Raw genomic sequence first — 21762 nt, forward strand, 5'->3', positions numbered from 1 at the left:
GATTTCCTTTCCTTCCTCCATGGTAGTACGTAACCAACATTACAACGGCACTACGTAATAGACTTACCCTAGACTTGCTGAAACCAGACAAACTTCAGCCAGAGTGCTTGCGCACTGTGTACCCACGTTTTGTAAATAAAATAAAAATTACGTTAGAAACGCCACAAGCTTTCGAGTACAAAGTTTTGATACTGCAAAATAGAGCATTCACATGCATGTGAGCAATCTTGAGCTTTGTTTGGCGATTATGCGGGCGGATCATTGCTGGGCGACTAAGCCAACAAGGACTTTTACTTAATTTTGCAAAGTGTATTTTGCGCCGCGAATTACATCGTTACAGAGCCAACCCTTCCCTCATCAGCTGTACTTTCGACGACTGTTTTCGGGCGACTTCAAAAATATCATGCAGTGAACTGCCCAATGTCTAGAAGGTATCTGCAATTATTTTTGTCCGTAAAAAATATTTTGAAGTATTAAAAAATCTTAATCACGAGTGGGTGGGCTCCCGGGGGCATACATGCACAGCTGTTTATTTGAGCTGTTGCAGTGAATAACTAGAAAAAGAATACAAGGAGATGCTTAAACAATTATACACCACATTTTTGCTTGCAGCATAGTATGCCCGCGGTCATTTTTGGCAATTTCGAAGTTTTCTTTTTTCCAAAAAATAGCAAAGCTGGCACATGGAAACCTGCATTGGTAAATTAGGAGGTTTTATCTAAAAGGAGAAATGAGCTATAAGCACAAACATTTAATGCTCCATTGTAGACAAACTTATCTACTAATATAAAATTCTTAGAAATATATTTTACGGTTAAGGAAATATTGTTATGCAAACTTCATGAAAGCATAGAAGCAGAAATTTTTGTGCTTATGTTTTTTTCTGGACAATAATAATTGCTGATCCATATAAAATATTAGGCAAATTCATGATGGTGACCAGCCATCCACAGCATGCTGTTATCTGAATCATGGAAATTGTGAGGATAGTGCAGAATGCAACAAACAAACATGAGTCAGCAGGAAATTGATGACACTAGCAACAACCTGCACATGGGAGACTCTCTATAGCTGCATTTACATGAATGCGACAGAAGTTGACTCCAGCTCACTTTTTGACGGAGAGTGCAAAAACGTCGAGGAGGAGAGTACAGGACAATTCACGTCTTTCTTTCTCAAAACCTGCTCTTTCCCTCAAAAAGGGGACTGGAGTCGACTTCTGTCGCATTCATGTAACTGCAGCTTATGCCGGCCTGGTGTTCCAATAGGTCTAGCATGAAACTTATTTGCCAGAGCGCTAAATGTTCATACTCAAATGATCTGAACAGTGGCTGTATTTCACATGTAATACTAAATGCATTATAAACTTGAAGCATTAGAGTGATCACTTGGCTTTCATCAGTGATGAAACTAAACTACAGGCCATAATTTTTTTCAATAAAAAAATACAAAGCTTAACAGTCAGCGGTTCACAAAAGCATTAAAAATGCTTCACAGGTATGAAGGCAAGCATCCAGACAATGTCCTAGATCAATACTTCATGCAAACTCTGTACCAATTCCCTTGAGAACTGTCATAAAGCAGCCAAAGACAAAACAGTGCCTAAAAAAAACATTGATCCATCAAACGGATCCACAATGTTGGTGTTAACTTAAAACAGAAGAGGTGTGACGGAGCTGTTGGCAGTGCATGTGTAACCTCGGTGCCACATATCGGCCCTCCGTGTCGGTGCAAGAAAACAAACGAATGAGGGATTGAGGCAACAGGTGCGAGCTAGCATATACGTAATACGTATATGCCACTGCAATATCAGACAGCAAAGTGCCTTCGTAATCCATCTGTCCTAACTGAACATACCCCAAGCGGCATGGCGCCCTCACTAAGGTTCATTTAACTCCTGTAGGCATGAAACATGAAAGCACGAGAACAACTAAACAGACTCCCTGGTACTATGTTATATAGCAAGCATTGTTGACACCAAAGAAATAAAGACAAGAGACACCAAGCAATTAACAAGCCAGCCATATGTTATAAATAGCTTGTAAGATTTATTTCTTTTAAAACAGCTAACGATGGACTGTCCTGCACATGCGAGTCCCTGGTCACGTTGCTGTACACTGTGCTATTTACATCAAATGCTCCGCATCTCAACATCTTTACTTTACAAAAAAATAATAAAAACAAAACAAGAAGAGTTGGAACTGGAGACATCAGACACAATTTGTCCAAAACACTCCTCAGCATGGTGATAGCCATTCACAGCGTCACAATATCACCCAGAAACAGTGCAGTGGCACCGAGTGTTGAGCGCATGAGTCCATTCATTGCATTGATAAAATCAATCCAATCACTTCACACTGTACATGGGTCCACCATTTTTACGAGTTCATCTTCTCTGGCACTTTCTGCCTGGCACTGTGGCGTATTCGTCTTTCTCTGTTCAGCTGTCAGGTGCCTCCGATGTGTACATATTTATAAAAGGAGGAAGGGCTTGGACGAAGCTCTCTTAAGGTTTCAGTCACTATCCGATGTAACAAGGGCTGTTTTCTTCTTCTTACGCGGTGGCTTCGGCTTGGCAGCTTCTTCATCCTGGTAGTGACAAAAAGACAGCAGTCAACAGATAATGGATGAATTCACAACAACACTAATCTCTTAAAAGTACCGAGAGGGTTATAGTTGCAAATCGGACAAAATATTTTTGAAGAGTTTAAAACATGCAAATGGGTAGTTCAGATTAAAAATGAACACTTTTTATAAAGCACAGCTATGAAATGAAACAGATGTATGTATGCGCAGATTTTAACTACTCACAATAAGCATAATTTTTAGAACCCATAAGGCCTACCCGTCAAACAATGGAGAGGGCGAGAGATTCATGTAATTGTTACAATAATGAGCTTCACTTAGTGCACTATTAACCAAGGCACAATTCTTTGCATAACATACTTGTGCTCAATGAAAACAGTATGATATATCAATTTAATTCCTTGCATAACAAAGGAGCTTACTGAATGCTGTCATGAAGCATCGTAGAGTGGACAGATACCACATTACCGGCAATATGATGACAGAGTTTGCCATCCGAGAGGTATCGCACAGCGCACTGCTAGCAAAATGCAACAAGATATCATGCAAAATGGACAAGGAGAGGTAGCTTGGGCTACAATGCATGCAGGAAAACCATTCCATTCTCAATTTCTATGCCTGAAGAAAAGCGCTGGCTATGGAATGCCACAGCAAATGTAGCATTCTTGGTGAGACGCTGGCTGCTTAGCTCTTGCCTATAGGTTTTTCTGCATTGCAACCACTACAATGAGACCAAACTCCGAAGGTGCCAAAACGAAACTATGCCTCAAGAGACAGCCTTCTAGCCCCTCGCAAAGAAAGAGAGTGCAACATCATGATTTGATGTAATAAACACTTATTAAATGCATTTTTTGTTTTCAGCTTCGCTAGGACTTCAGCGGAACTTTCTTAGAGCGTGGTACCTCTCAAAATACTCTCTTGGGTGGAGGCCAGGCTTCCCCTTGCTTGTCTTGCAAAAAAATAGCCTCCCTTCTGCTGCCTTTTATAGTTCTACCACTGCATACAGTGTGCAGTCCTTGAAGAAGGCACATGGTTGTCTTCATCACTAAAGTCATCTTCGATTTCTACAGTCATTAGACAACTTTCCATACAATACGCCTGGTGGAATGGAAGTCATGATGCAATTTTTTGGTGCCAATTCAGGACCTCATAACCATGTGATCAATAAATATTTCTGCATCAGTATGGTACTGCTATCCTTGGGAGGAAAGCCAAATAGCCAATTTGAAGGCTAGAATGATTCCAACCAGATTGCGCGCAATTTTTCCTACAGAAATAGCAGGCAAAACACTGCGTCGAGCCATGCCTGACAAGTGAATGAATGCACACTTTTCGGCTGTCGGGATGACTGGAAAGGGTTAATTACATCTTGTACGTGCCACTGCTGCAGCGAAATGCCCTTGTGTATGTGATCGAATTTGTTTGGCATGTTTTATTCAATGCAGTGCAACTCCTAGGTTCAATTGCATATGCTGAACCAGAATTTGGTTTGAAAGTGGTCATTTATGCACTGGAAAAAACAATGCCATTCTTATTGATACGCCAACAAGGGAGCCATTCATTACTCGCATGAAGGTAGCCACCTGTGCTTCAAAGGAAATTCGAAGCACAACTTCATCCCACTAAAAGATGCAGTGATGGTGCACTAGATGAAGTGATGACATCAATCTGATGTTGACAGAAAAGTGTGCCCACCAGTAAGTTTCTTTTGTCTTGATCAGTTGCACTGTTCTGTTCAATGTGCACATGGTTACAGAGGTATGCACCAGGTAAAGAACATTCTGAAATATGGCCTCTTGGTGCACGGGACTTATCACTCTGATGGGCCTGAAGTGAACACTCGCCATGCCCTTTCCCTTCCTCTCCAGTCACAGATGAGACTCACCTCGCTACTCTCAGTGCTGCTGTCAGAGTCGGCCAACACTGCTTTTACTCGAGACGTGGCTGCTTTCTGGGAGGAGGATGCAGCATTGCTTGTTTTCCCCCCCCTTCCACCACGTGATGATGAACTCTTTGGAGGCGTTGAAGGTGGAGCCTTGATCTCCTCCGCATCGTCCGCCAAGGCAAAAAGGTCACTGTACCTGAAACCATGGTTATAACAGGCACACGAGTGATACACAGGTGAGGTTGCCACTCACAACAGCATGCTTCCTCAGTGCTTTATGTCCAGTTAATACAAAGAAGTTGCAGCTGGAAAGAAAAACCGCTGCTTGCATGTGGCAATGACACAGAAGTTGCTGCTACATTTTATAATGCCAAGTCTGGGATGTAGTAGACTTCATACAGTTAAATCTGGATGTAATGCACCTCCATGTAGCCAATTCCTTAATATTGAAAAATTTCTCCATTCCTCACTGCCACCCCCATTGAAGACTGTATTTGTGAACTCCAGGTAATGAAAGTTTTGTGGCGAATGACCTAAAAGTAACGAACTTGCTATGCCAACTGCAGTTAAACCTGGATGCAACTAAATTAAAAGTCCGCTATTTTTCACTACATGCAGGTTTTACCTTTTACATGTGGCTTTTGAGCACAAACTCAAAATGACAATGCAGAACAAAAACCAAAATGAAAAATAAACGCAGATGTGATTGCTTAGCTAAGATTCACCCATTATTCAACGCCATAAACAAGAAGAAACATTTCACGATCGCGATGATCATGTAACAGCAGCAGCAGTCACCACCATCTCCGATGAAGCTCACATGATGGCGCTACAATTGGGACGGGGAGATTGCGGGAGGCAGGGAAGCATCCTCCTTTTCCCAAATGTCCCCGTTATTCTGCCCACCCGCCAATGTCCTAGGTAACCAACTATAGCTCTTGTATCCACCTTGTGCTGCTGGTGCTTTGCCATCCCCACTCCTCTCATACCCTCTTTGCTAGTGCTGTTTTGTGCGACTTTTCAACACAAACTGATGCAGTGGCACTTGATGTAACACCACAAAAGTGAAAGCTGCGCAGGCTGCTGCATTTGCCATATAGAGGCATTCATCCTGCTGGAGCATGGCATGTTGTATCAACTGCATTCGCTTGTTGTGATCATATGTTCCTCTCAGGGCAGTTGTGTTTAAGCATCATGTATGGCTCTGCCAAATTTCATGTAACGCAGCAGTAGCTACTAGAAAGTTGGCACAGCAGGGTCATTACATCAAGGTCAACCACTGCAACACCTTCGTTACAGAGTTTACAAATACATGTGCTTAGGGACAGCGTTGGGCAATTGAAAAACTGTGTAATATCAAGGAATTTACTACATGGAGGTTCGTTACACCCAGATTTAGCAGTATCTATTAGACGGTGCTTCATTACTTGAAATTTTGCCGAATGACACCTTTATGGCAAATGCAGCAGTCACTGCAGCTTTTGCTTTCTGAGTGTCACACCAAGTCGCACTACAATAGTTCATGTTCAAAAACAGCACAAAACAAGTAGTGGATGCAGCAGAGAACAGATGGGGCGAGCAGAGCAGGCCCATCACCACTGGTCGATCGCTCGCAATCCTGGCGTGAGAAAGCAGCAGAGGGGGCAGAGAGTACCGGCGACATGAAGCGAAGAAGAATGTTTCACATACTCCATGTCAGTAGCTCCTTGCAATGCTTCCAAAGCTATGAAGTGTGCAGAGGCAATATCCTTACGCTGCAGAACATAGTGCCAATATAAAAGTACCCCCCTTGATAAGCCCAGTGGCATTTATAAGGGCATTCACAGGTTTCTATGTTTGCAAAGAAAAGATGTTTTATGTCCTGTGACATAAACTTTTCAAAACTCAAGCTCAAAAGCAGTAACATTAAAAAATAGCTCTCTACTTTCTTCCATACATCCCGATAAATGTTATAACAAACATATTTGTTTACTATACAGTCAAATTAGTATGTAGGGATCATCAGAACAAAAATTTCACATATTTAAACACAAAGAACCAGTAAATAGCCGAAGCACTGCAGAGGACACCTAGAGGGTAGTGACCTGGCTTTCAGAAAAATGGCATCTGTTTCTGTTCTGCAGTGTCAATTCGAGTTTTTGCACAAAAACTGCATGCAACTAAAACCTGCGTGCAATAAAGAAATGTGGGCTTTTCTCAATTTGGTTATATCCAGGTTTAACTACCGTGAATTTCTGAAGGAAAAAACATATCCCAAACAAGGATGCAGGACGAAGAATAAGAAGTACACAATACAGGCGCGGCCTCGCAATTAAAATTTTATTCAGAAGGAATCAACATATATCACCTGAGAATACGGCGCATGTCCAGGAATCATACGAGGCAATCAAGTAAGTTCAACCATGACGTTCTTTAAAACGACCTGTGACACATGAGGAGCTACCCAGGTAACATGCTTCTGTATCATACAGTGTGACTGAGGGCATGACCGTTGACTTTTTTTTTTTTTTCCTGACGAAAAAGCTTCCACCATCTCTCTCGTGCACGGTCACAGTGCCGGTAGGGTATAGAACAATGGTTTCTTAAAATTTCAGTTTAAGTCCCTTTTTCTCACACTCAGCGCAGTGTTTCGACATGTCTGATGATGCTTTTTTGTGCTGTTTCAGGCGGATATTGAAACACTGTCCGATCTCTCCGATGTACACCTTATGGCATGTGAATGGAATCCGATACACGATTGACCACATACACTCCCCTAATCCTGACCTGTGCCGTACCAAGCATTTAAAGGGGTGTGCCTTTTTGCTGTCATAGACAAATTCCCCCATCATCGCACAAAGGTGCTGTAGCTTTAAGAATGCTGAGCATAACACGTTAACGTTGTATCTGTGGCCACCATTCCTTAGATTATGTGATGTGTGCTTCTCATTCTACATCCTGCATCCTTGTTTGCGCTGTTTTTTTTCCTTCAAAAATGACACAACTAGCCCAGCTTGCCATTCTACTCGAGCAAATTAATTACAGTGCCCACCAATAATACCTTCATCACAAATAACAGTAGCTTCATATATATATGTCGACTGTAAAAATGACAAAACAATGACCAGTGTACAAATTTACTATGTTCACTCACTTTGTCTTTTGCGCTTCAGAAGATGTGGCTTGCACTTGCAAAAGAGCCGCTTGAATGGCGCCCTGGCCAAAGACTGCATGAAAAAAGAGAAAGCGAAAATCACTAGAGCACTATCTTTATAAGGAAATGCAACCCTTGCCTTCTTATGTCTGCCCTTTTATCCCTAGCTTCAAAATGCTTTTGCTACAACATGGTCAACAAGATTGTTGCAAACGAGGCACCAACACCCTGGGGCGTGAAAAGCATGAGCTAGTTTTGAAATTCAAATAAAGCAGAAGAAAACTGCCACTCAAAGGCATTGGAAAGCTCAGCAAATTTCTCAACAGATTGCTATAAGGTTCACAGAATGCCCAACCATTTTACTAGGGGTGCATGAATATTCAAGACTTCAAATACAAATCAAACATCTTTGTTATTCGGTTCATATTCATTGTGACAAATTGATATTCAAAAATTTCCAAATATTTGCCAGCGAATGAAGACCGCGGCAACTTTAATAAATCCAAATGGGGCAGAACCACAATATATAGACAAATTATCCAAGGATAGAGTTTGAAGTGTCAGGAAAATAGCACTGAGCTGCCCTCCTCGCTTTCGTTGCTGTTGATTGCGTGGAATGATCATATTCATACATTGCTAGGCTTGGACCTCATGTGGAATACCCAAAGTGGGTTTTCCGACATGTCACATGTGATGTGAACACGATCGACTACCCGCTTATGAAAAAGTGAGCGGTTTTTTATTTCAATGTTCAATATTATGTTAAATAAATATTGCCCACACCCATAGCACTCGTTCTGTCACCAACACAATTCTTCTAGAATGAGCTCCGCCATCTCCTTTAGGTCTCCTGTGACAAGCGGGAAAACTCAAAGGAGGGCCGAATCAAGGTGTCACTGGCAGAGCAAGTGATCATGTAAAAATCCTGCCCATTGCATGATACACTGTAACCATCACATCTCTTGCGTGCACATTACAGCATATACGACAAAGATAGGAGAGCTTGTGTTGCTAGGCTGAAAAATAGCGTGGCTGCATAGTTTCGGTTTCTGAACTAAACTGCCAGCACGCAATGGCGGCGACTATCGTTGCACATTTGCCGAACCCAGCTGCACGCCACTTTCAGACACCGAATGATGCGTCACTGGTCATCTTTTCTCTTTAAAAGCAGCCGCGCCGTTTCGATGCCAATGTGCGGTCCCCTCGCTTCAAGCCACGCTGTTCTTCCAGCATGCTAAAACTGCATGCTCATCATGGGCTTTCTGCAATGGAGGGGGGGCAGCATTTTATAATTTGAGCTACGGATAATGCAAACATTTCATCCCGTCCCTTGAAGTCTAGATTATGAGGTCTTACTACCCATAACATTATTGTTATTTGGTTGTCATGTGTAAAATCGTAGATTTCACTTTATTACCGATTTTGCATGCAGAATTTACAGACTGCATACAGTTATGCTGTCTTATCAAGCAGTATCGATTTTAGTACATGCCGTGTTTTTTTGTATGGTGCTGAGTAAGTCTAGTTTTGTTTATTTCGGTTCCAAAGACCACACACTACTTTGGAAAATATAAGGACAATATTTTCCATTTACCTTTTCCTGCATTTTTTTTTTATGACGCTCACTTAAAAAATCGTTCACTTTCTCGTGATTGTTAAAAGCGGCAAGTCGATCTTGTTCACGTCACATGTGATATGTCGGAAAGCCCACAGTGGGGGCTTACTTGCCCCATTGAGCGAAAACCCGTCTGCGAGTGTGTCTGATAACAATCGATGATACTCATTAAAGATGGCATCCTCATGCAACCTGGCAGGTGGTGATTGGTTAATGGTGATTAATGATTGGTTGCGCAAGGTTGCTCGGGAAGAGCAACCTGAATCGCACAAATTCCACCGGTGGCAACACCTGCCATCCCAGGGCAGTGGCACACCGCTTAACCGCTGCACGACTGCACCAGGAGTGGTATGAGGACTGCCATGAATCTGTGAATGTTGACTAGAGAAAGACCAATTGTGCATATATGGGCATCAACCCATTAGCTATCATGTCATACCCTTAAGGTGGAGCGGTGTCAAGGTACGGCAGCAATTGCCTTCGCAAAGTTAGCGCACAGAAAAGAAGTGGTGCGAGAGCTACGCCATGCAGAGATAGAATTGCCAGCTGCATGGGATCGGGTTACATCGCGCCACAGCGCATAGAAAATGCGTTCAAAAACTGAGCGGGCGGGCCACGCCTTCTCACACGTAAGCCGTCTTAAGTGCCTCTGCCGACTTTTTTTAATACTGAACAGATATTCGATTCATATTCAAAAATTTCAACACCTGCACAACCCTACATTTTAGGCATATGATAAGCAAAATATGCATCAGAAAGAATATTTTTTACAAAATGTTAACACCAAGCTAGAGGAGCTGTATAAAGCACTCAGAAAGCTAGAATCAAGTTTGCAATGCAGCTGAAGTTTTCTGAGCCAAACAACTGAAGGTGGGCAGTCAGCAGAAAGCAACTACTACATCAGTAAGAAAAACTGTACCAATTCGATTAAAGACATCCAAAATACCAAGGCACCACTGTTCTACAGAAGATTAAAATGCAGAAAAAAAAAAGAGAAAACAATCGAAGCTATGTTGATCTGCTTACACGACGTCTGCTTGCAGTGCTGTCTCAACTGGTCCAAGTGAGCTAGTGTCTGCTCTGGAGCAGGCCCCTGGTTCTTGCCAGCCAGGGGTTGCCTACAAAAACAGCAGCCGGCAGAGAAGATAGCTTATTTCCCAAACCTGGTTATTCATGCTAGCTTTCCTCCAGATAATATTCTGAAGAAATTTTCTGCATCACCGATTTAAGAGGTGCTGTCAGTTCTGTGCAAATGCAAATATGAATGGCACCAAATGGAATCATAGCATTATACTAGACCTGAAAAGAAATCGAACATCTATGCCAAAAAGAACTTGAGGTGGGAAACCTAAAAGGGCTCAGACACAGTGCAATGATGCATTAACTGCATGACTGCAACTACAGACATGTTGAGGTGAAAGTTAGTACCATAAAGGAGTGACAAGAATATGATGCTAGCTGTCAGCTCTGTCACCAGGTGCTTCCTTGATCTGATTGGTTCTTTGCCAACTGCAGCAGTGTGACCATGCATCCGTCCATGGTATACCGCCTCCAGCCCCCAAATATACTTGTTGCATATGCATAACTGACCACAGTGACACCGCTGCAATCTCCACAGCTCTTATGAAGCATACATGTTGGATATTTCCATGTGTCTTATGACTGATCACAGTGTTGAAATTCATTACAGCTCACGACTACTGCTGCTCTAAGGCATCAAACGTAATTACCAGAGAGCACCTTCGGAAGAAAAGTAAAAGACACAGAGGGAAAAGAAAAGAGAAAAAAGAAGAGAATGAGAAAGAACGAGAGCAGTTTTTAGGTGTTCACTCATGACTTGGAATTTGGGCATTCAACTAAACGCAACTGCAAAGTTTTGCTCTTGTTGAAATTAAGTTTTAAACAAATCTCGCACATTAGTTAGATTCCAAGCTTTTTAGTTTTTAGTGTCTCCAATAGAATGTCAGCAGACGACCTGAAAACAACAAAAAAGCTTTTCCTTTCTATATGTGGTAGTCATGACTAATAACTCAACTTTCACAATACACGAGAAGAAGAAAAGGGGGGCTGGCATCGTAGTCTTTAGTTGTAGAAGTAACAGGAAATGTCATGCCTAATTTTCTAAGCTTTCAACTATAGCACAGACCATAATGAACCGTAATCAACTCGTGTTTAATCATTACAACTGTCATAACAGCCAACTATAAACTTGCTCCAGCAAATGAGTTAACATACCTGCTCAGCGTCCAGTTACTGTTCACGACTCTGGCTGGGACCACACAAGAACACCCCATAAAGGATTCATGAGAAAAGAAACTGATAAAATGACTAGCTGCTGATAACTGCATGACAAAGCTTTGCGGTGAAAAGAGATTTTTCAAGCACTCAACGATAGCACAGGACAAAATAAGTCTTCCGCATTAGCGAATAATATGGCCCACTGTTTGCTTAGGAACCTTAGCTTAATTAACGTCTTCATCAAATCATTAGCCATAAACCATTTACAAGCTCAGCTTATTTTTGTCATCGCCAGGCAAGCATGAGAGTCAAAACACAATTTTGGCAATCACACGGTACCTGCGCATGGTTTCCTGAGTTTTACTGGCAGCATTCTACTGCACTATACAACAGTGCTACAACACCACACACACAAAAAAGAAAGTGAGTATGATGTTTCAGATTCAGAAGAAGCTGAGCTACTAGAGCAGATGGCACGTGCAATGCATGGTGCTCAAAGTGGGCGGGGAACGAAGAGGAGCCCACCACGCACCGTTTCCGCTTGGCGGCCGAGCCTGACTTGGTGAAGAGGGATCCCACTAGCTCCGAGAGCTGCACCTCGTGCTCCTGGGTCCAGTACTTCAGTATGGAGACAACAAAGAGGTCGCTGCCCTTCACATCTCGGCAGAGAATGTGCTTGAGCAACTCCATCGAAGGCCTTTGAATGAACAGACAAAAAAATACAGGTAGGGTCAAATCTGGAAGTGCATGCAACGCTCTCCCTCCAGCGAAAAACCAACAAACCTGATCAGATCAAGAGACACACAAAGCCCTGACATGCCAAATATATATAGTTGACATCTTGCAATCTGACGTCGGTTCATTCACACTTTCCTTTAAACTAACAATTTTCGAAATTCCCAACGGTAGGTACATGTCCTCTTCTGCAGAGGAAACCACTCAATACTTAAAATTCAAGGGATGGAATACAGAATAATAAGAACAAAAGAGAATTACTCTACTCATGTGCTCAAGAAATACAAAAAAATAAACATATATTTTTGTCCAATTTGTGGGGCCTGCACTGACAGGCGCTCAGCCTGTATGAATAATGCCCACTCAAATATAGGCAACTTGTCGCACACACAAGAAACCAGGTGAAGATGTCCACAAGTCTGTGGTCCATGAACAATGCTCAGGAAATGAAGTTGACAGCAACTGGGGCAGAAAGTTAACTCTCTGCAGACTAGTAATGCATCTGGTAATTAAAAAAACAAATAACATTGATTTTTCATGCCCTGTTAAATTAAATACCAAATGTCAATCAGGTGGCACCAATGACTAAAGATTTCTTTTTTTACATCACTGTGAAGTTATGAAGACACAAACCTTAGTGACTTCATGCTTCTTCTTGAAATTTATAGATTACCCAGAAAAGAATATATATAAAAAAACAAGAACACAGAGAGACAAGCTCTTCCTATGACAAGTTCTTCCTGTCAAACGTTAAAGGGCATTATTAGCATCTTGCACCTCATGCAATGTATGATGTTTTGCTTTGCAATCTATGTTGTGATGATGCCCTCATTACAGAGCAGTAGTTTATTCAGTGCTTCATGCTTCAGCCACAAAATCAACTCATCATGCACAGAGTCATGGCTTTCGATAGCATAGACTACTTAACTCTTTCAGGTGCCATTTACCAATTTGATTAAAAAGAAAGATTTTTCGATCTAAGTAACATACCCAGGCATTAAGAAAGCTAATTTACTAGTTAATTATAAAAAACCAGGATTTCTGAAATCAATACCCTAGAGATTATGGAATAATTTTGCGTCTTAAGGATGTGCATGATGCAAGAAGTCCAAAGAAAAAATACTCATTAATACTGGTGACAAAATCTGCTGGCAAGAAAATGACGAAAAACAAGCCACCAAGCTCAATGTTTTGTGAACTATTTTTTGCTGTGTTCAACAGCTAGCAGAAAAAAGCGCCCAGCTTCCAAGAGAAGGATGCTAACTGCACCTGAAATGAAAAAAATTTTTGCTAGCTAGAGCACACTATGAGAAAAAGGTGCGAGTTTGCAATGTACACAATTGTGTACAACGTGCGTTGAAGGGTTTCTCAACAGGGTAGCTAATCTTATATTTGAATCCGGCAAAACACTAGATATGATGATATTATTATGCATTATTCTGTATGCATTATGCTAAAAGTCCGTTGAGCAAATGGGCTTGCCAGAGTCAAAACTTCACCCCAGCACCACCGACGCCGCTGAAACACCCACAAATACTCCCCATGTGGACCACACTTAGCTCTGGCAGTGACAGTGAGCTCTGGCATACCACTCTCCTAACCAACTCGTTTTTTTTACGAGCAGCAACGAACTGGAATGCCCTTCCCCATTATATTGCTGCCACAACCTGCCCATCAACATTTTCAGCCACTGTGAATGCCTGCACTATGTAAACCCACCCCTTACCTGTAACACCCCATCAGGGGTCCTTAAGGAAAATAAAGTGATGTGATGTGATGTGATGTGATGTAATACTCACCTTTCTTGTTTCAACAGCAGCAGAATGCTTGTCAGGGCCTCTGCATGGGCTGCGAAATGTTAACACAATCAGCTGATGAGAAAATGAACCCACTGGCATCCAAAGCCAGCAATTCTACGGCAAGCAGTGTGTCTGGAAATGCAGTTGCTGCTAAATGTCTGACAGATGCTAATACACTGCAGGCAGCATGTACAGCCTTTGTCAAAAGTTTGGAGCCAAAATGTGTGGTTCGTAATGCATCTCCAGCGCTCCAAATTTCCTGAAGGTAAGAAGATTTCTGGTCCTGCCTCCTCCAATGGGCAGGACTTCCATGAATGCTTCAGGAGTCCCACTACAAGGCTTAGAAGCAAACCTCCTGGGCTCTAAACTTTTGATAAAGACTGTACCTCCAGCTTACTAGGTTCCTTTTAGAACAAACTGAACTGCTTGTTCACTGCGTTTGCCACAGTAGTTTGTAAAATGTAAGCGAGCTGGACTCATTCCTGTATTATGAGAAAAAGCATGACAGGAAAGTAGATTGCTGATGGCAAAAGCGAAAAAGAAATCACACTCAAGCAGTGATGCCTAAGTGACAATAAAGGCAAACTAGAATGCTTCTGGACTGATAGAAGCAATGACAACAGCAGAGTAATGGTGAAGGTAACAGGAGCCTAGCAAAGGGAGCTACTCCAGAAATGCACTTGAGTGGATGACCTAACGACACCTTAGCGGAAGCATTTTAAGACTAAACAAAAAGCACCATGTACACTTGTGCTCCTCGTTCCAGGAAGGACATGACACACACTTGGTTGGCAATCCAGTTTGCTGGCTAGCCCTTAAGTCTGCTGGTATCTCTCTATGTCACTGTACCACGCTCTAGTAGATGTGAGCAAGCAGTCAACAGTTAGAAGACAGCTGCAGTATGACTCATGCTATGCTGGGCCAGTAAGATTATGAGTGGTCAGCATTTCAACAAGAAGGAAAAAAAAAGGAGGCCGGGTAAGTGCAATTCTAGAAAGCAAAGCACTACTCAAAAGCAAGAACTTAAGTGGCTCTACTTCATATCAACACTGCAAATAGGTACTCACCTTGGAATTCCAGTTTGGGCAAGATAGGGAGGACATAGTCCACAGGGATGTTATGGGCTGCTATCAGCTGCCACAGGCAGAACTGTTCAAACGTTTCCCACTCCAAGCTGGCATCTGAAAGCAGACAATAACACATACGTGTCAGAGAAGAACTAAACAAAGTCACGACATTACTTCTGACATATCCTGGATGGAAAAGACAAAAAGAAACTGCAAAGAAATGAGAAAGAATGTGAGAGAGAGATCCTGCTGACAATTTACAGGACTCAATAAAGAAAATAAAAGACCTTTCAGTTTTAAAGTTGGCATAGCATTTGATATCATAAGCTTAATGGCTTAGGTATTAGTACTGCATTTGCACTACTGAGCAGTTAAGAGCAAAAGAAAGGATATGTACTGCAACATACGTTGCATGAGGAAACAGCTGGCAGGTCCGCCACACATATAGAATGAAACTGCCTGAACGAGCTGTGTGGACAAGTAAATACACATGATAAAGAACCAAAATGACATGGTCACAACACACTTCCTTACTCAGTATGGAGATGAACGAGTCTTTCCGAAACATCACCATATTGCCTTGCAGTATGTGGCAAACCAGGTCTTGAAGCTGCAACAAGAAGCAAGGCACCAAGTTACACTACATTTTTATACAAAAAGAAACAGCACTACAAAGCATGCATGCTACAACAATATTCATATGTGAACAGGAGCTGTACTCCTGAACAATCGTCTTCAGGGATCCTATCAGTTTTAGATCCTGATTTCAACCTCTCCTCTATGTTTGCTTTGGAAGGTTGAAACCACAATGCCTGCTTATCCTAAACACCCATATGAAAGAAAAAAGAAGAAAGGTTTTAGACAGGACAAAACAGCGCAGACAAGGCAAGAACAAGGAAGGAACACGACAGCATGAGCGCTTGTACGACACGAGGAAGGAATACGTGCCATCGCATCCTTCCTTGTCCTTGTCGTGTCTGCGCAAGCCCATTCATCCGTCTTAGCAAAGCATTTAGAGCAGGCTACTAGCTGTGATAGCAGACCTGGACAAAATGAAACAAACTTTTAAGTCGGTCCAATTCCAGCCAGCGCTAATCTGATGTCACACAGATAATCGCACTGACAAGGTGTGTAAATGCACTGTGCTAGTTAGCAACCTGCATTAATTAGTGCTAATTTATTAATTACAATTAAAGCCAAACTTCACGATATAGCACGCAGTCATATACCGTTGGAAAGCTTAGGTCAAGTATGAATGCACTGTGCTAGTTAGTGACCTGAATTAATAGCATTAATGAGTTAATTTCAATTAAAACCAAAACCAATCATAACTACACAGCTAACCATCTAATAACTAGGTTCAACGAAGTTTAACCGTTGCACAGATAAGCGTACTGACGTGGTCAAGAACAGAAGTTCCCAAACAGGGTTCTTGATGTGGTTTCTGGTTTCCCAAGCACCTAAATTCACATGTCTTCATAGAAGACTGTTTCACTTACAGCCAGTCATTATTACTAGTTTAGGACATTTTGGGTGGGGAGCTGTACATCTGTGTGCTTTTTTGTATGCATGTAAGGCGGGAAGGGACGAGGGCCAAGACAAGAAGGGTTCCTTGGCAATTTTTGAAAACTAACAACCCCCTGCAGGCTGCTGCTTTCACAGCAATCAAATGACAACTTTTTTTTTTTTTTCTGCCAATGCAGTAAGTGCTTCTAAGATGTGTACATTAGAAAGCAACACCATTAAATACGAACCACAAGGCAACGTTCTTTGGCGTCATGTCAGCGTCCTGGCTGCTGGTGTTGCCGGAGGTGAAATTCTGGAGCTTGGAAGGTGTTCGACTAATGCAAACAAACACCTTCCAAGCGCAGGAATTTTTCCACCGGCGACACCAGTAGCCGTGACGCTGATGCTGACAATAAATTATGCTGTACCCAGTAATAATTACAAATGAAAAATTCTGGGCAGAAGTTTAGCCCACAAACCTATCTTGGTAGCACAGTGCAAAAAGGTGTGCAGCACTAGAAGATTCTCTCTTGAGTGTGCACATCCCAAAATTTACAATTTTCTTGCAAACTGGACAATCAAGGCATTTTGTAAGAATGAACATCTTACCTGCAGTGCATCGATGCAAGACACAATGAGGTTGAGAATGTCTGCATTACCAATGGCAACATTGGGAAACTGAAAAATCCAATAAAATTAAAAATAATTAGTTGGATGCCATCAGTGCTGAGACCTGCATCATGAGGAGCTCCCTGTCTAGGATCTAAATCTTACTTGCAAAATCACAAGACAAAAGAAAATTGTTTTCTATGGAAATAATCTAGAGAAAATTATACAAATGACAGAAAATACCTGTGTATAGATTTCAGGAACCAGGTAGCAAAAAAGCCGAACGTCATCGTCCTGGCAGAGCTGCAAAAAATCAATCGCAGGAAAAGCTAGCACCAAGCAGCCATAAATCTCTCGCAAAACAAGCAATACATAATGCTGCATGAATCTGGCATGGTTTTACCTCTGCACATAGGAATTTCATAAGCATTCCTTTAATTACATGGCACCACATAAAGAAAAGAAAAAGTATGCAGTTCGAAGACTATAGGTTGCAAATGTATTCCTGCTGATTCCTCCAATTGGTTGAATTCAAATATCAACACAATGTTTGCCATACTTGCACAGATACAAAGAGCCCTTTGGGTTTTAAGAGGGCTCATCATACTGCAAGCCCCACAGACCTTCACAAATTAATTGTAAAGCAGTTTTAAGCACCTTAGTGCAAGCTTAGTGTAACTTCGGGTACGTTTTGCAGTAATGCTGTAAAAAAGAATTTAGGCAGGGCTATTTACGTGCTGTGAATACGAAAGCATGCACACGTAGTGTTCAGCAGCGGCGATGGTGTACTGCTCTAATGCAGTGGCAAGCGAAGCTGATCTGTTTGTGCCTCCCGAATGGAAGTTGATGAAGACGGCGATATCCAAACCCAGCGCGAGAGACTGGCAGTTTAGCGTGCGGGGTGTTGTCTTGCAGTAATGATGCAGTCCTGTAAAGAAGTGGCCAGCAGAGCTAACCTGCTTGTGCCAGCCTAGGTTCAAAACCCACTTCATGAGAAATTTATTGAAGAAATATTATTTTTCTTTCTTTCCTGATAATGTAGGCACTGCCGATGACATCATGAGGCTGGTCACATGAGTTTTGGGTTCGTTTCTCGTGGACGGAACAAAGGATTTTCTGACTAATGAGCCATTTAATGCTTCTGCTATAAAAAAAAATGCAGTACACAATGCTACCTGTAAGAGCCAAATAAGGCGAACACGATGCACAGTTGAAACAAGGAGCTACTGACGCCGCGTGGCTCAGTGGCTATGGCACTCGACTGTTGACCCGAAAGACGCGGGTTAAATGTCGGCTGTGGCGGTCGAATTTTGATGGAGGCGAAAATCTAGAGGCCCGGGTACTGTATGACGTCAGTGCATGTTAAAGAACCCCAGGCAGTAGAAATTTCAAGAGCCCTCCACTACGGCATCCCTCATAGCCAAAGTCACTTTGGGATGTCAAACCCCCATAAACCAAACCAAAACAAGGAGCTGTCAGGTGCAAAAGCGCCCCCCTAAGGTACTGCTGACGTCAAATGAAATGTAAAAGGAACACTTCAAGTGCAAACAGCAAAGTTAGGATTTAATTGAGGAAGAATGAATACATTTGCAGGCTTAATTTACAAACAGTTCTAAAGTGAGATGACCACTTTTCAAAAATTACAGAGAACTGCTCTCTCCATTTGTTACTTCAGTGTTTTTGCATTTGCACAGAGTGTAGCATTTCACTTGATGCCAGTAATACAAACGGATAACGTGCTACATCTAATTTAGCAGCAGCAATAAGTGCTAAGAGAAGGCTTGGTGTATGACATGACATGAACATGACATGAAGGCCAATGACATGAACAGAACCAACCTTGAGGTCATGCAGGAGGCAAGTGGATAGGGCATTGTGGCTTCGGGCGTAGTCCCGGTACGACGTGTAACCTGACGTGCTGCCCGAATTGGCACTGCCCGAGGCACGCAAAAAGTACAATAACCGGTAACCCAGTCGAGGCTGGTGTTGTCCAAGCTCCCACAGTAGCATGAGCTGGGCTTGCCTACTGGGGTCTTCCTCTGGCGTCTGACAAAGGTTCCTGGAAATATAAATGTCGGCATCAAAACACTGTTGCTGCATTGCGGCATGGCCAGGTTCAAATTATTCACTGAAACGTGCTGTTGAGGTACAAGTGTGTTTTCACATTATTTTCATGGCTCTCCAGACACAAGTGACCAAGGACAATGGAACAGAGCACAAAGTTGAGCTGCTTGGTAGCACTGCTGTTGTGCATTCCTTTCGCATCCCATTCACTTACGTTATTAAATACACTAGAAATATGATTCTAAGCTTTGTATTCCTTTAAGCTATTACAGTCAGAGCCCATTTATGTCCATTGGCTATGAAAAAAGCAGGATTGTGAAGAATTTTAACATCACAAGAAAGAAACAAATTTTTTTAGTAGATCAAGCCCTTGATTCTTGAGTAATCAAGATTATGAATTGTAGTACCAAGTCACTGAGTAATCAGCAAGACCAGTGTAACATGTGCAGAGCACAGTACTGCAGCAAAAAAGACCTCTACATTTTATAGCAATGCTAACACAAAGCTTCTTGAAACCCAACAGGCGTATGTTAGCATAGGAACAAGCGTCCCTCTGTGCAGAGTAAGGCTTCCGACCAACGAATGACATAGTGGCAAAGAGAAATACTAATTGTGAACCAGCATCACACCATGGTGTTTGATGGCTCCCTTGACTGCTGAAGTTCAAGCGAAGTTTTTTCTTCTCCCCCTGACAATTCTATGTCACGGCTACAAGTGAATGAACAAGTGTGCAACGTCTATCTACATATAAGCTACTAGTTCAGCTACTATGCCATGAGCCATGAGCGCATTAATTTTTGCTCGAAACAACTTTATCTCATGACTATTTGTCAACGAAAAACAAATGCATGAGTCACCTGAAGATAACAAACAATGGTGTCCCCAGAGACTCTTCAATAGACCTGCAAGGAAAAAAATAAATGTCAAAAAACTTACAGCAGTTCATAATAGCAAAACCATGGGAGCACATAAAAAATACAGATGCTATATACAGTAGAACTCCATTGTTACATTACGGGGCCATGGGAAAAAAAACCTGCCATTCAGGAAACGTAGTAGGCTGGAAGCATGCATAAAAATATTACAGTATCTATCGTTGCTTGCCGTTCTTTTTTTACTTCTAGTAAGGGCAGCATGCTTCTCCGGAATTTGCAAAGCTTTATGGTTCTCAAGATCGTTTGCATGCACAGACTGTCCTAAACAACTTGCGAAGGCATACTGTTGGTAAGAGCCGCTGTCTGTAGAAGGGAGGTAGCTGCGAAGAGGAAGGACGCACAGAGTTTAGCACATGCACACGGTTCTGTGCCATTTTCACAGCAGCCGCTTTATCTTACTTACACAATAACTGTAAAATGGAACCTAGAAATTACGCTTTTAAGTTGCAAGCGACAAGGCAACCCTGGATAACAGGGACGTGCCTTAGAGCCAACCCACGCAACTGTATCTCGCACTGCATTGCCCACGTGACATAGTTATGTTTTCGTGCCTTCAGTCATTGCGCTCAAGCCACGGTGACAATAGAACTGCACTAAGAGCCACAACAAGGCTCACACCGCCCATGCACTCAACGTCCAGTGCAACGTGCCGGAAGCTGCCAATGGAATTTAGATCCCGCTTTGGTCTGTCTGCGTTGCCATTCTGTACACACCTAACATTGTCTTCAAAATGCCAGTATGAGGTAAAGCACCATCGAGAAGTGGCATCTGCGACGTAGCATGCAGAAACACTGCCACAGTTGTGGCATAACAGGCGGGTCTGCATTGCATGGGTTTGTATGGGAGCTTGGATGGGACTGGCTCAAGGTTATTTAGCAGCTGGGAAAACGCAGCTCTCTGGAAAAAGTAACAGCAGGGTTCTACTGTACATGTTCTGAGTGGTGAGTACATGTTCACTAACCAGACAGACTTCCAGCAAAGTAACGTGCACCTCCCTATATGATAAAAGCCGTCTTGCCTGCAACAATGCATGCACTAAGCAGTAACCACATCAGGTGATGTTTCATCGCAAAGCGCGCCATGTGATGGTGACGGCTGTTGGTTACTGCTGTCACTTAGTACACTTCCATGAAGCAACAAGACTTCGCGGTAAGGAGGCATGTTTTCAGCATTTCTCAGTTGCCGTCACTTCAATGTTCAGTCACCTGCTCTTGTTCCACTACTCCAACCAGGCTTTCGGTGTGTGTTCATGAATGAAGTGTTCGATGCATGGCTCATGACAAAGTGAGTGTTGGCAGCTTTTTTGGCGAAACCAGGCTAGAAAAACAAGCTTCACTGCAATTGACTAGTCTCGTGAGCTGCTTCCAGATGATGGGCAAATTTTCTGCGAACCCATAACCTGAGCTAAACAATGAGTGACAGCTGTTCATGTGAAACCATTGTGTGGCATGTCGCCGCGCGTTATCGCCTCATGCGGTTAGTGCTTCAGTATAGATGCTCTATATCAGGGGTTCTTAACCTTTACAGCCTCAGGACTTTCAAAAGGTGCTAAGGAACCCAGTGTGACTTGGCTTACATTCCTTCCTGCCC

The 21762-nt window shown here is 42.5% G+C and overlaps 1 protein-coding gene across 1 annotated transcript in view; it reads right to left on the bottom strand.

Moving 5' to 3' along the window:
* Positions 1-1416: 1416 nt before the first annotated feature.
* Positions 1417-21762, bottom strand: part of IntS3 (integrator complex subunit 3) — a 39739-nt gene continuing 19393 nt past the window's right edge. Inside the window, exons 18-29 of the mRNA XM_077659426.1 lie at positions 20095-20139; positions 19013-19232; positions 17417-17476; positions 17174-17242; positions 15593-15668; positions 15059-15172; positions 13992-14040; positions 11990-12154; positions 10246-10337; positions 7605-7677; positions 4472-4667; positions 1417-2589 (exon numbers count right to left, since the gene is read on the bottom strand). Of these exons, the coding sequence (XP_077515552.1) occupies positions 2515-2589; positions 4472-4667; positions 7605-7677; positions 10246-10337; positions 11990-12154; positions 13992-14040; positions 15059-15172; positions 15593-15668; positions 17174-17242; positions 17417-17476; positions 19013-19232; positions 20095-20139 (1234 nt within the window). The 3' untranslated portion in view covers positions 1417-2514. The remainder of the gene's footprint in view (positions 2590-4471; positions 4668-7604; positions 7678-10245; positions 10338-11989; positions 12155-13991; positions 14041-15058; positions 15173-15592; positions 15669-17173; positions 17243-17416; positions 17477-19012; positions 19233-20094; positions 20140-21762) is intronic.

This window comes from Amblyomma americanum, chromosome 3 (assembly GCF_052857255.1).
Source record: "Amblyomma americanum isolate KBUSLIRL-KWMA chromosome 3, ASM5285725v1, whole genome shotgun sequence".
In the NCBI taxonomy this organism is placed as follows: domain Eukaryota; kingdom Metazoa; phylum Arthropoda; class Arachnida; order Ixodida; family Ixodidae; genus Amblyomma; species Amblyomma americanum.